The following is a 12,894-nucleotide window of genomic DNA, read 5'->3' on the forward strand; positions in this document are numbered from 1 at the left end:
GTGATCCGCCCGTCTCGGCCTCCCAAAGTGCTGGGATTACAGGCTTGAGCCACCGCGCCCGGCCCACCCGGCTAATTTTTGTATTTTTAGTAGAGACGGGGTTTCACCATGTTTGTCAGGCTGGTCTCGAACTCCCGCCTCAGCCTCCCAAGTGCTGGGATTATAGGCGTGAGCCACTGCGCCCGCCCCACCCCCTTCTGGTATTCTTATGGTTGTATATTTTCAGTTTCTGTCTTTATCTTAGTTGCAGTTAATTTTTGTCAGAGGTGAGAAATAGTGAGAAATGCCACACGGACCAGTGATGCAGTGGAAGAGGTAGCCTAAAGTCAGAAAGTCAGCGATTTAGGCTTGTTCCCATGTCACCTTTGTAATTTTGGACAAATTAGTTGACCTTCTTTCAGCTAAGAATCCTCATCTTGAAAACAAGAATGAATAAATACCTCTTTAGGCTAATTTCTAGTACTACTGTGAAGGTCAAATGAGATAATAAATGAGAAGAAAAAGCCCCCTTTCCAAATCTGTTATCGTTACTACAGATTCTTGGTTGATGCAAGTCAAATATAAGTAGAATGCAGCATTTTTTCCAGGACCTGTAAATCACTGATTCAACAAATGTTTATGTAATGTGCAAGTCCCTGGGGGAGGGGAGAGGACAATAAAGAAGATGGAAACTAACATTTGAGGGGTCCCTGTTTTCTATTAGTTTACTTAATGAAGGAGAAGACTCCACCCAGGAAAGTACAGTCTAGAAGCAGAGAAAAGATTATATACATAGGAGGGTTTGGAGTTTGTACCTCTCCTACTGTGGGCGTGGAGCCAGTGGGGTTTGTTGATTGGGAGATAGCACAGAGTACTTTAACTTTCTAACCATAAACCTGGCTGAGAGCGCTTCAGGAGACAACTGCCTAGATCCCTTTGTCCCCAGGCAGGCCTCCTGCTATGTGACCTTACCTAACTCCCGTTTCCCTCAGGCCCACTCCATCACTTATTCAAATAGCATTGTAATGATTACTGCTGAGTCTTTTCCTGCACCAGCTCTCTATTGCCTTAAGGAGAGCCTTACTGTTTTCTCCTTGAAGCCTGCCCTGGGCCATTTGAACTTTCCTGCCTTTCCATGGTGACTTCTCAACTCCCCCTTAATGGCAATTTCCCTTTATTTTACATGCAGGTCTCTCTTGCCAGCCTGTTAGCTGGAGCCCACAGGGCAGATGCAGCACCTAGGGTAATGCCAGCCAGGCACTCAGAAGTAGAGGACGCTCAGTCAATGTTTGCTGAACAAACTGAACCCATTCCCTTCCCTGAGAGCCAGCGTGGGTTGAGGGGTTGTGTAATAGAGATGAGCAGTGTGTGGCTCCCTTTGCCTTCCATTAGACCTTTGATAACAGTGGATTGAGGAGCTGGGAAATCACATAATGTGCAAGGGACATTCCTTGAGCCTGATGATTTGTATATTTTAGAATTCTTGTACCCCCTTAATTCCTCCATATATATATATATTTTTTTGAAATGGAGTCCCACTCTGTCGCCGAGGCTGGAGTGCAGTGGTGCCATCTTGGCTCACTGCAGCCACCACCTCACAGGTTCAAGTGGATCCTACCTCAGCCTCCTGAGTAGCTGGGATTACAGGCATCTGCCACCACTCCCAGCTAATTTTTGTGTTTTTAGTAGAAATGGGGCTTTGCCATGTTGGCCAGGCTGGTCTCAAACTCCTGACCTCAGGTGATCCACCCACCTCAGCCTCCCAAAGTGCTGGAATTACAGGCATGAGCCACCATACCCGGCCAATTTTTATATTGTTTAAAAATAACCTTTATTTTAATTCCATAAGCAATGTGAAATGATTGTATAAAGTTATAAAAATATAGATGTGTGTAAATAAGAAACTTAAAAATCATCCATAATAATAACACCCAGAAATAGCCACAAATGAATATTTTGAAGTCTTTTTCCTTCTTTTTCAGTATTTTCAAAAATGCATGGAGAGTGACTGCTAATAGGTATGGAGTTTCTTTTTGGGGTGATGAAAGTGTTCTGAAATCAAATAGTCGTGATCAGTGCATAGTTTTATACTAAAAACCACTGAATTACTTTTAAAGGGTGAACTTCATGGTGTGTGATTCATATATCAATAAACATATTACAAATAAATGCCTATGCATATATACAAATAAGATTGTCTTTTTCTGAACTATCTGAAAGTTGCAGACAATACTCTTTTAGCATGTTTTCTAAGAATAAGAACGTTCTCTTACATAACCACAATACAGTTATCAGATTCAAGAAATTTAACACTGGTAGAATACTAATATTTATAATACCATCCATAGTCAGATTCCACCAGTTGTTCCAATAATTTTTTTTTTTTTTTTCTTGAGACGGAGTCTCGCTGTGATGCCCGGGCTAGAGTGTGGTGTTGTGATCTCGGCTCACTGCAGCCTCCGCTTCCCAGGTTCAAGAGATTCTCCTGCCTCAGCCTCCTGAGTAGCTGGGATTACAGATGCATGCCACCATGCCCAGGTAATTTTTGTATTTTTAGTAGAGATGGGGTTTCACCATGTTGGCCATGCTGGTCTCGAACTCCTGACCTCATGTGATCCGCCTGTCTCAGCCTCTGAAAGTGCTGGGATTACAGGAGTGAGCCGCTGCACCTGGCCCTAGTAATGTTCTTTATAGCAGGAATTTTTCTTCCTTATCCAGTAGCCAGTCTAAGATTACATATTCCTTTTGGTCGTAATACATCTAGTCTCCTTCAGTTTGGAGCAGTTCCTCATATTCCCTTTAATTTTCATGACATTGAAATTTTTGAAGAGTGCAGAGTAGATGTTTTATAGAATGACCCTCAATTTAGATATATATTTTGTGTCACAATTAGATTTGGGTCCTGCATTTTTGGCAGAAATACTATATAAGTGATGTTGAGCATTTCATATCAGGAGGCTCATGATGTCGGCCTGTTGCCTTATTGGTGATGATTACTTGGGCAAGGTGGTGTCCACCAGGTTTTCTCACTGTAAAGCTACCACTTTTTTCCTTTAAAGGAAAGTGCTGGTTTTGTTTTTTGTTTTGTTTTGAGGCATGGTCTGACTCTGTCACCCAGGCTGAATGCAGTGGTGTGAGATCTCAGCTCACTGCAACCTCTGCCTCCTGTTTTTCGAGGCTGAAGTGATCTTCCTGCCTCAGCCCCTGGAGTAGCTGGAACCACAGGTGAGTACCACTACGCCCAGCTAATTTTTGTATTTTTCTTTTCTTTTTTTTTTTTTTGAGATGGAGTCTCGCTCTGTCCCCTAGGTTGGAGTGCAGTGGCGTGATCTTGGCTCACTGCATCCTCTGCCTCCCGGGTTCAAGCAGTTCTCCTGCTTCAGCCTCCTGAGTAACTGGGACAACAGGTATGTGCCATTGCACCTGGCTAACTTTTTATATTTTTAGTAGAGACGGGGTTTCACCATATTGGCCAGGCTGGTCTCGAACTCCTGCCCTCATGATCCGCCCGCTTTGGCCTCTGAAAGTCTTGGGATTACAGGCACAAGCCACTGCACCCAGCTCTAAAGTACTATATTTTTAAGGAAAAAAATTAGAACGTACCCCAGAGGAAAAAAGTGAAGCTATCCAGGTGTTGGTGTTGTGTTGATAGATAGGTTTCGGTGTTGTGTTGGAGAAGAGAGAGAAAAATGTAACAACCTTTGAAGATTAAATAAAAAGGTTAAATAAAAAGACCCGGCATGGTGGCTCATGCCTATAATCCCAGGAGGGAGGCTGAGGAGAATTGCTTGAGGCCAGGAGTTTGAGGTTGCAGTGATCCAAGATCATGCCACCACACTTCAGCCTGGACGACAGAGTGAGAAAGACCTTGTCTCTTTAAAAAAAAAAAAAAAATTAAATTAAATAAAAAGGGGAAAATCAGTTTAATATCAGTTAAAATCCCTGGTTTGAGTAACCAGTAGAAGATTGTGCGATTCACCGAGCTGGGGAACCCAAGAAGAAGAGCAGATTTCAGAGAGCTGATAAGGAGCTCATTTGTGGAGTGTGAAGTGCCTGTGGAAATTGCAGGTCAGGCAGGTGGCATCGGGGATTTGGAGCTCAGGAGAGGTCTGAGAGGGAGGGGGTCACCAGCAGATAGCCCTGGGCATGGATGAGATTGCCCAGGAATAGATACAGATGCAGAGGAAAGAGGCCCTGGGACAGAACCCTGAGGAACTCCAGCATTTAAAGGAGGGCCAGAGGAAGGTGAAAATTCATGGGAAGCTAGGAATGACCAGAGAGAGGGGACAAAGTAGGGTAGTAATATGGAAGCCAGTTAAAGAATATGTTTCAAGATGCAGTGGCAAACTATGTTGGATGGCTCCAGAGGGGTCAAACAGGATAAAGATGAGATGTGACCATTGGGTTTGGAGGCAGGGAAATTCTTGGTGACCTTGAAGGTGGAAGCTACTTGGAGATAACCCTTTGAAGAAGATTGGCTGTGAAGAGGAGGTCGCTGGAGGTGGGTATATTGTGAGGTTTGAACAATGTAAAATGCTGTGAGAAAGAGGTAGGATGCAGAGTTGAACAAATGAGAAGTGATAATCAAGAGGGCATCTCTGAGGGAGAAGGAGAGGAAGCTTTTGTATCAGTGGGTTCATACTCAGAAATCTGTAAATGAGGGAGGAGGGCAGTGCAGGCTGAGGTGAGATAATGCAAAACCCTACTATGGGGCTGGGCACCGTGACTCACACCTGTAATCCCAGCCCTTTGGGAGGCCGAGGTGGGCAGATCACCTGAGCTCAGGAGTTCAAGACCAGCCTGGCCAACACGGTGAAACCCCATCTCTACTAAAACTACAAAAATTAGCTGGGCATGGTGGCATGCACCTGTAATCCCACCTACTCAGGAGGCTGAGGCAGAAGAATTGCTTGAACCCACGAGTTGGAGGTTGCAATGAGCTGAGATCGTGCCATTGCACTCCAGCCTGGGTGACAGAGTGAGACTCCGTCTCAACAACAACGAAAAATCCTACTATGGGCTCATGCCCAATGATCTTGTAAGAGAAGTTTATATTTTCCCCCATTTCCCCCATGCCCTTTGCAGTGCCCTCTGTGGGAGGAATATACGTCCTCACCCCACTGCCCTAGTACTTGGCTGTGTGGTCTTGGTCAAGTGAGTATGAGCAGATATGCCATATGCCAGGTCTGAGCAGCAGCTTTAAGAGTGAGTGTGTGGTTTTCTCTGCCTTTTGTTCTTTTGCCCTGACGTTAAAACAATGTGTCCCAAATGAGGGCAGTTACTTCAGACTGGGTCTTGTAATAAAGGCACATGAATCAGAACTGTAGCCAACACCACTACCAATGTAAGCCATGAAAGAGAAATAAACCTCTGTGGGATTCTGAAGGCATTTGTTGATATGGCAAAACTGACTAATGTAGGCATTCAACTAAATTAAAACCCTGAGATACCCTTTTTTAGTCCCCAGTTTCAAAAGTTTGATAGCATATTCTGTTGCTAAGGCTGAGGATGCAGGGACTTTCATACATTGATACAACCTTTATGGATGTAGGCAATCCCTATAAAAATTAAAAACGCAGATGTCTGTGATGACAAAGACAATAATGAGTGTTGTCAAGGTTGTGGAGAAACTGGAACCCTTATACACTGCTGATGGGAGTGTAAAATGGTCCAGTCACCTTGGAAAACAGTTTGGCAGTTCCTCAAAGGGTTATATATAGAGTTACCCTGTGACACAGCAATTCCAGCAGTACCAGGTATACACCCAAGAGAACTGAAAACATGTTCACACAAAAACTTATACACAGATGTTCCCAGCAGCATTTTTCATAATAGCCAAAAAGTGGAAACAACTCAAATGTCTATCAACTGATAAATGAATAGATAAAATGTGGTGTATCCATATAATGAGATACTATTTGGCCATACAAAGAAATACTGGTACGTGTTGCAACTTGGATGAACCTTAAAGGCATTATGCTAAGCACAAGAAGCTAGTCACAAAAGACCACATAGTATATGACCCCTTTTATATGAAATGGCCAGACTAGACAAATCTATAGAAACAAAGTAGACTAGTAGTTGCTGGCGGTCAGGGAAGGGGAGAATGGGAAATGACTGCTACTGAGGGTTTTTTTTGGGTGATGAAAATGTTCTGGCATTAGATAGTGATGATGGTTGCAACAACTTTGTGAATTTATGAAAAACCACATAATTGTCCACTTTATTTTTTAATATTTATTTATTTTTGAGACAGAGTCTCACTCTGTCACCCAGGCTGGAGTGCAGTGGTGCGATCTCAGCTCACTGCAGCCTCGTTGACTGAAACGTCGTTACGTGGTGCATGATGTGTGCACCACACATCATGTGTGAGGTCTAGTGACTGTTGGCAGTGGATTATATTAGACCATCCCATTTTGAGGATGGTTGCTCCCTTTCCAGATTTTCTTGATCTTCTTGCCCTGTCATTTGGAGGGTCCCCCAGGCCTTGGTGTTTGCTCCCTCCTCCCATCCATCTCTCTGAATTCTCTCTCCTTTAGGGAATGGAGCCCATCACAAGGCTTCAGCTATACCCTGACTCTCAAACCTGCTTTCCATTCTAGCATCTCATCAGAGCTGTGGGCCTGACCCCCTCCCATAGGATGTATGGAAAACAGTTTGCCATCTGTAGTCCCAGAAGACCTCCACTCAGATGAGTATTTCCAAGCAATACCACTTTATTTCTATCTAGTTTCCCCTTTCTGCATCCCTGTTTCTTTGAGGGGTGCCATTATTTTTCCAGTCTCCCAGGCTTGAAATCCCAGGGTCATCTTTGAGTCTTCCTTCTCCTGCAACGTAGCTCCCCTAAGTGTTGAATTCAGCACAATCCAGAGAATGAGCATGCCTGCAGATTGTTCTCTCTGTCCTTTCCTACCAGCATCACTCTTATTCAAGTGTGGATCGCTTCTTGCCTTATTTACTGCAAGAGCCTGTTAATTCTTCTGCATCCTACTGCTATAAATTGGTCTTCTGAGAGCATCCATTGTACTACATTATTCCTTGTCACACAATCTTTAAGTGACTTCCCATTTTCTGTAGGATAAAATGTCGATTCCTTGGCCTGGCTGGCACTCATGACTCCTCATGTGCTCACAAAACTCTGCCCACCCGGCCTTCACTCCCATGTTCCTGCCAGCCCTGTGTTGCCACTGACCTCAGGACAAGTCCTATTCATTTCTGCTGTAAGCTCATGGCTTTCCTCCTCTTACCCCTGAATGCCTCTCTTCCTTCCAGTCACCCACCCCATTTCTCCTGCCCTCTCTTAGGATTCATCTGCAGTCCCACTGCAGGTCTTTCTCAGCCTTCAGCCTCCATCCATCTCCTTCTTTCCTGATTTCCGAGGAGACCTAGGGTCAGCATCCAGCCATGCCCTGGTCTGTAACTGTTGCACATGGGTCTGTGTCCTCCCAGTGGGGTGAGGAGGCATTCTCAGTCCTCAGCACCATGTGGCGAACACAGTTGGTGCTCACTACAAACAGGACTCCCAGCCCGGAAGGCACAGGATCGGACTTGTTTAGCAAATGCTTCCTCAATATAACCCCTTTCCTTCCTGCTCTAGGAGAGGGCTTTAGAAAGCAGGGCAGTTCTGAAAAGACTCTGGGGGTTGGGATGCAAAAGAGGTTGGCCTCTGAGGCTTGCTTAAAGGATTTTATGTCGGCCTGCATGGTGGCTCACGCCTGTAATCCCAGCACTTTGGGAGGCTGAGGCGGGTGGATCACCTGCGGTCAGGAGTTCGAGACCAGCCTGACCAACATAGCTAAACCCTGTCTCTACTAAAAATACTAAAATTAGTCGGGTGTGGTAGTGTACGCCTGTAGTCCCAGGTATTTGGGAGGCTGAGGCAGGAGAATCTCTTGAACCTAGGAGGCAGAGGTTGCAGGGAGCCAGGACTGTGCCACTGCACTCCAGCCTGGGTAACAGAGCGAGACTCCATCTCAAAAAAATAAAAAGGTGGGGGGATTTTACATCCCTGCCTCTCAGGCGCCCTCCGCCTCAGTCTCCAGGGTCACCTGTGGCAGTTTCTCAGGCCCTTGTCTGCCCTCAAGACACCCACATGCTGGGCCCTGGGATGCACAGTGTGGGTCCCCTCTTCTGCTCTGGCCTTCTGGTTCTTGCCACCGTGGGGTTAATGCAGCATGGGTTTTGCCTTTCATCTCATTTCCCATCTCCTTCTGTCAGCTAATGATTATTCAGGGAGCTTCGCCTCACCCTGCTGTCCCTATCCCAAATCTGTCAAAGTTCTCTTTAGGGCAAAGGTCATGAGAATTATGGCCATGTGACTGCTGTTTTCACCCCACTCCCTCTGCCGTCTTGGTTCCACTGTTCTGAGGAGCTACCTTTGCACCCTTCCTCTGGCTCTCCTGAGCAGAGAAGTAAGCTTGTCTCTGCCTTAGATGGAAATGGCCACTAGAGTCCACCTGCTCAGCACTGTCTGCCTTTTCTTTTTTTTTGAGACGGAGTCTTGCTCTGTTGCCCGGGCTGGAGTGCAGTGGCCGGATCTCAGCTCACTGCAAGCTCCGCCTCCCGGGTTTATGCCATTCTCCTGCCTCAGCCTCCCGAGTAGCTGGGACTACAGGCGCCCGCCACCGCGCCCGGCTAGTTTTTTGTATTTTTTTAGTAGAGACGGGGTTTCACCGTGTTAGCCAGGATGGTCTCGATCTCCTGACCTCGTGATCCGCCTGTCTCGGCCTCCCAAAGTGCTGGGATTACAGGCTTGAGCCACCGCGCCCGGCCACTGTCTGCCTTTTCTTTCCCACCTGTTCCCACTGGCTTTCTCCCTGGGCACTCTCACTTGCCCTTGTCTGTGCACTGTGGGCTGAGACTGAGCTGCAGGACTTGGGCTTCAGGCCCGTTTGGAAGATGAAGCTCCTGCTGGGTAGGTCCAGGTAGGGTTCACAGGCTGAGTAGGGAATGACTCTGCTCTGCCACAGATCCTGATGGCTGACTCAGAAGCACTCCCCTCCCTTGCTGGGGACTCAGTGGCTGTGGAAGCCTTACTCCGGGCCGTGTTTGGGGTTGTTGTGGATGAGGCCATTCAGAAAGGAACCAGTGCCTCCCAGAAGGTGAGTCCTTTTCCCCTCCTCCTTCGCATCAAGCCAGCCTTTTTCCTTCCTTCCTTCCTTCCTTCCTTCCTTCCTTCCTTCCTTCCTTCCTTCCTTCCGTCCTGTCTTTTTTTTTTTTTTTTGACAGAGTCTCACTCTGTCGGCCAGGCTGGAGTGCAGTGGCACAATCTCGGGTCACTGCAACCTCCGTCTCCTGGGCTCAAGCAGTTCTCCTGCCTCAGCCTCCCGAGTAGCTGGGATTACAGGCATGTGCCACCGCGCCCGGCTAATTTTTGTATTTTTAGTAGAGATGGGGTTTCACCATGTTAGCCAGGCTGGTCTTGAACTCCTGACCTCAGGTAATCTGCCTGCCTCGGCCTCCCAAAGTGCTGAGGTTACAGGCATAAGCCATCACGCCTGGCCCAAGCCTTCTCTTTCTCTTTCCAAATCTGGCTCAGAACTTTCCTCCTTTGATAAGGTTTCTCCCCAGAATTCATCCCTGTCCCCCTGGGTACCTCAGGGATTTACATTCTGAGTCTTACTGTGTTCACTACTCTTGCTCATTTTCAGAGTTTTACTTTGGAAATATCCCAAAGTTGTTTTTAGTGCAGGTTGGCCGTGTCTCCTGTCTGTGGAGGTGTGTTTTGATAGTCAGTCCACAGGCATCCCAGGCCCCCAGCATCCCTGGCTCTCTTCCTAGGTCTGTGAGTGGAAGGAGCCTGAGGAGCTGAAGCAGCTGCTGGATTTGGAGCTGCGGAGCCAGGGCGAGTCGCAGGAGCAGATCCTGGAGCGGTGTCGGGCTGTGATTCGCTACAGTGTCAAGACTGGTGGGCCTGGCTTCTTTGGGAAGGAGACTTGGGAGTTTGCCCTGAGCTCTACTCTGAGCTCCCTGGCGTACTCTCCTTCTCCAGGTCACCCTCGGTTCTTCAACCAGCTCTTCTCAGGGCTGGATCCCCATGCTCTGGCCGGGCGCATTATCACTGAGAGCCTCAACACCAGCCAGTGAGCATCCCACGGCCCCTCTACCATCCCACAAAGGATTTAGGTTTGCTGGAGAGGTGCCTGAGGGGTAGGGGAGGAGAATGGTTCTGCCCTCTCTCTACTGCTTCTGGGAATCCCCATCGGCAGAGAGTTTTTCCTTGTATCCTTTGGACCCCCTTTCTCCAAACTTTCTCAGGCCTCCTGACCTCTGTTTTCTCTTTCTTGCTTCCCTGGTTCTGTCACCAACTTGTTCTTCTCCTTGGACTCTTCCTTCGCTCACTGTTCATTGCCTCCTTTTTCTGACTCCTGTGCAGTTTAAGGGCCTGTCTGGGCAGTCCCTCCCCATCTCTCCTTTCTTGTCGTTCTCTCTCCTGGCAGGTACACATATGAAATCGCCCCCGTGTTTGTGCTCATGGAAGAGGAGGTGCTGAGGAAACTCCGGGCTCTGGTGGGCTGGAGCTCTGGGGACGGAATCTTCTGCCCTGGTTTGTGAGAATGAAGGGGACCTTTCTTTGCCCTTTTTATGGGTTCCTCCTCCTGCACCGTTCTCTTGCTCTAAGCATCTGGCAGGGAGGGATGATTCCTCTTTGATTCCTCTCCAGCTGGACCCAGGCCTGTCTGGTCCCTTCATGCTCATGTTTGTCACCATTCTCTGGGATCACTGTTCTAGTTCTTGCTGTCTCTGGATGGGGGCTGTCTCTTGGGGGCAGCCCCAGGTGAGGAGGGGTGTGGTCAAGAAGATCTGATCCTGGATCCATTCTGGGATGGCATGATCCTGGGAATTGTGGCCTTGGAGCCAGTCATACCTGCTGCTTTGATGAGCTCTTCTGGTGGAAAGGGAAGGGGAGGCAAGCTCCAGTCTTGACCCAGTGCTCCTTCCTCTTGCCACCGCCCCCTCCCTGTGACAGGTGGCTCCATCTCCAACATGTATGCTGTAAATCTGGCCCGCTATCAGCGCTACCCGGATTGCAAGCAGAGGGGCCTCCGCACACTGCCGCCCCTGGCGCTATTCACATCGAAGGAGGTGGGGAAGAGGCACAGGCCCAACCCTGGGCTCCTGATTCTAATCTCCAGCCAGCTAAGTAGAGACCTTCCAGGTCTTCTCCCTGCCCTCCCCACATCCACCAAGGCCAGCCTGCCCCCAGGCACATGCGCTTCCTTCCAGTCAAGGAGGCCAGTAACTGCTCCTGTTCACATTGCCTTCTGTTTGGGGGCAGAGGAGGGGCCGTGAGTATAGTGGACACTGTCCATACTCTTCCTACTCAGGAATGTGGTCTGTGGACCAGCAGCATTGGTATGACCTGGGGCTTGTTAGAAATGCAGAATCTGACTGGGCGCGGTGACTCACGCCTATAATCCCAGCACTTGAGAGGCTGAGGTGGGCAGATTGCCTGAGCTCAGGAGTTTGATACCACCCTGGGAAACATGGTGAAAGCCCTGCTCTACTAAAATACAAAAAATTAGCTAGGCATAGTGGTGGGCACCTGTATTCCCAGCTGCTTAGGAGGCTGAGGCATGAGGATTTCTTGAGCCTGGGAGGTGGAGGTTGCAGTGAGCTGAGATGGCACGACTGCACTCCAGCCTGGGCAACAGAGGGAAACTCTGTCTAAAAAAAAAAAAGAAGAAATGCAGAATCTCGGGCCTCACCCCAGACCTCAGACCTAGTGGACCTGAACTTGCATTTTAACCAGACATCCAGGTGATTCGTATGCACGCTAACATTTGAGAAGCCCTGGTCTACAGGATCCCATCTGTTGGAGCTCACACTTGACTTTTATCTTCTCTCCCCTCCCCCATCAAGTTGTGCTAACCTGCCCTCTGCCTTCTCCCGCAGTGTCACTACTCCATCCAGAAGGGAGCTGCGTTTCTGGGACTTGGCACTGACAGTGTCCGAGTAGTCAAGGCTGATGAGAGGTGAAGGTCCTTCTGCCCACATGGCTGTGACCCAGCTTGGCACAGAGTACCTTCCTGCTGCCAGAATGCTCTGGCATCAGGCCCTTTACCGCTGGTGGACCTCTCTCCCCTCACTATTCAGTAGAATTGCTGTTCCGGTCTACCAGAGCCTGCCAGCATCTCCCACCTCTGCCCTGAGATCTGTTTCAACCCCTGAGGGAAAAACTAGCACTGTCATCTCTGCATTGCTAACCCCACCTTACCCTGCCTTCAACAGAGAACCTGTCCCTGCTGTACCCTCTGCATTTTCTTTTTCAGAGGGAAAATGGTCCCCGACGATCTGGAGAGGCAGATTGGTATGGCCGAAGCTGAGGTGAGTAAGTGAGGCTTGCTGGGGTGATGGAGCCTCCAACCTTCTTGGAGGGTTATTGGGGCTCTCTCTGCTCAAGGCACCCTTCATCCCTCTCATCTCCATGCCCATCTCCCCTGTGGGCTGAAGTGACTGTGGGGAACCTGGGGGTGAGGACACTACGTTGCTTTCTGGGGCTCTGCCCAGACACCTATGCCGGGTTGGATTCTGAGAGGCAGGACTGAGTGAGAGTGAGTCCCAGGCAGCACCACAGGGAGGGTGCTGGGGGCCTGCACTGTAGTGTGGAAGGTTCCTGTGGGCTGCAAGGGTCTGTGCAGGGAGATGCTGAGGAGGGGAGAGGCACTGGTGAAGGCTGTGAGTAGTGGGGATGAGGGGACATTAGCACACTCCTCCACTTTGAGGGTTATGTAACTGCTACAGCCACCTTGGAGGGCATTTTGGCATCATCTGTACAATTTTATTTATTTTTATTTTTTAATAGTTTTTGAGACAGAGTCTCACTCAGTCACCCAGGCTGGAGTGCAGTGGTGTGATTTCAAAAATAATAAATAAATAAATATAAATGTAAATTTTTTTTTTTTTTTTTTTTTT

The 12,894-nt window shown here is 48.4% G+C and overlaps 1 protein-coding gene across 6 annotated transcripts in view; it reads left to right on the forward strand.

The window, feature by feature from the left end:
* Window positions 1-12,894, forward strand: part of CSAD (cysteine sulfinic acid decarboxylase) — a 32,540-nt gene that overhangs the window by 7,378 nt on the left and 12,268 nt on the right. For 3 of the 6 annotated variants that reach the window (XM_011930541.1, XM_011930540.1, XM_011930542.1), the window contains exons 2-9: window positions 8,348-8,390; window positions 8,949-9,080; window positions 9,760-9,886; window positions 9,971-10,061; window positions 10,419-10,525; window positions 10,949-11,064; window positions 11,875-11,954; window positions 12,252-12,306. In XM_011930541.1, coding sequence (XP_011785931.1) covers window positions 8,955-9,080; window positions 9,760-9,886; window positions 9,971-10,061; window positions 10,419-10,525; window positions 10,949-11,064; window positions 11,875-11,954; window positions 12,252-12,306 — 702 coding nt within the window. In that variant the 5' untranslated portion in view covers window positions 8,348-8,390; window positions 8,949-8,954. Of the gene's footprint in view, window positions 1-8,345; window positions 8,391-8,925; window positions 9,081-9,759; window positions 9,887-9,970; window positions 10,062-10,418; window positions 10,526-10,948; window positions 11,065-11,874; window positions 11,955-12,251; window positions 12,307-12,894 lie in introns of those variants that run through there. The other 3 variants (XM_011930543.1, XM_011930544.1, XM_011930545.1) reach the window with 3 other exon arrangements.

Source organism: Colobus angolensis, unplaced genomic scaffold, assembly GCF_000951035.1.
Source record: "Colobus angolensis palliatus isolate OR3802 unplaced genomic scaffold, Cang.pa_1.0 Scaffold87, whole genome shotgun sequence".
Lineage (NCBI taxonomy): Eukaryota > Metazoa > Chordata > Mammalia > Primates > Cercopithecidae > Colobus > Colobus angolensis.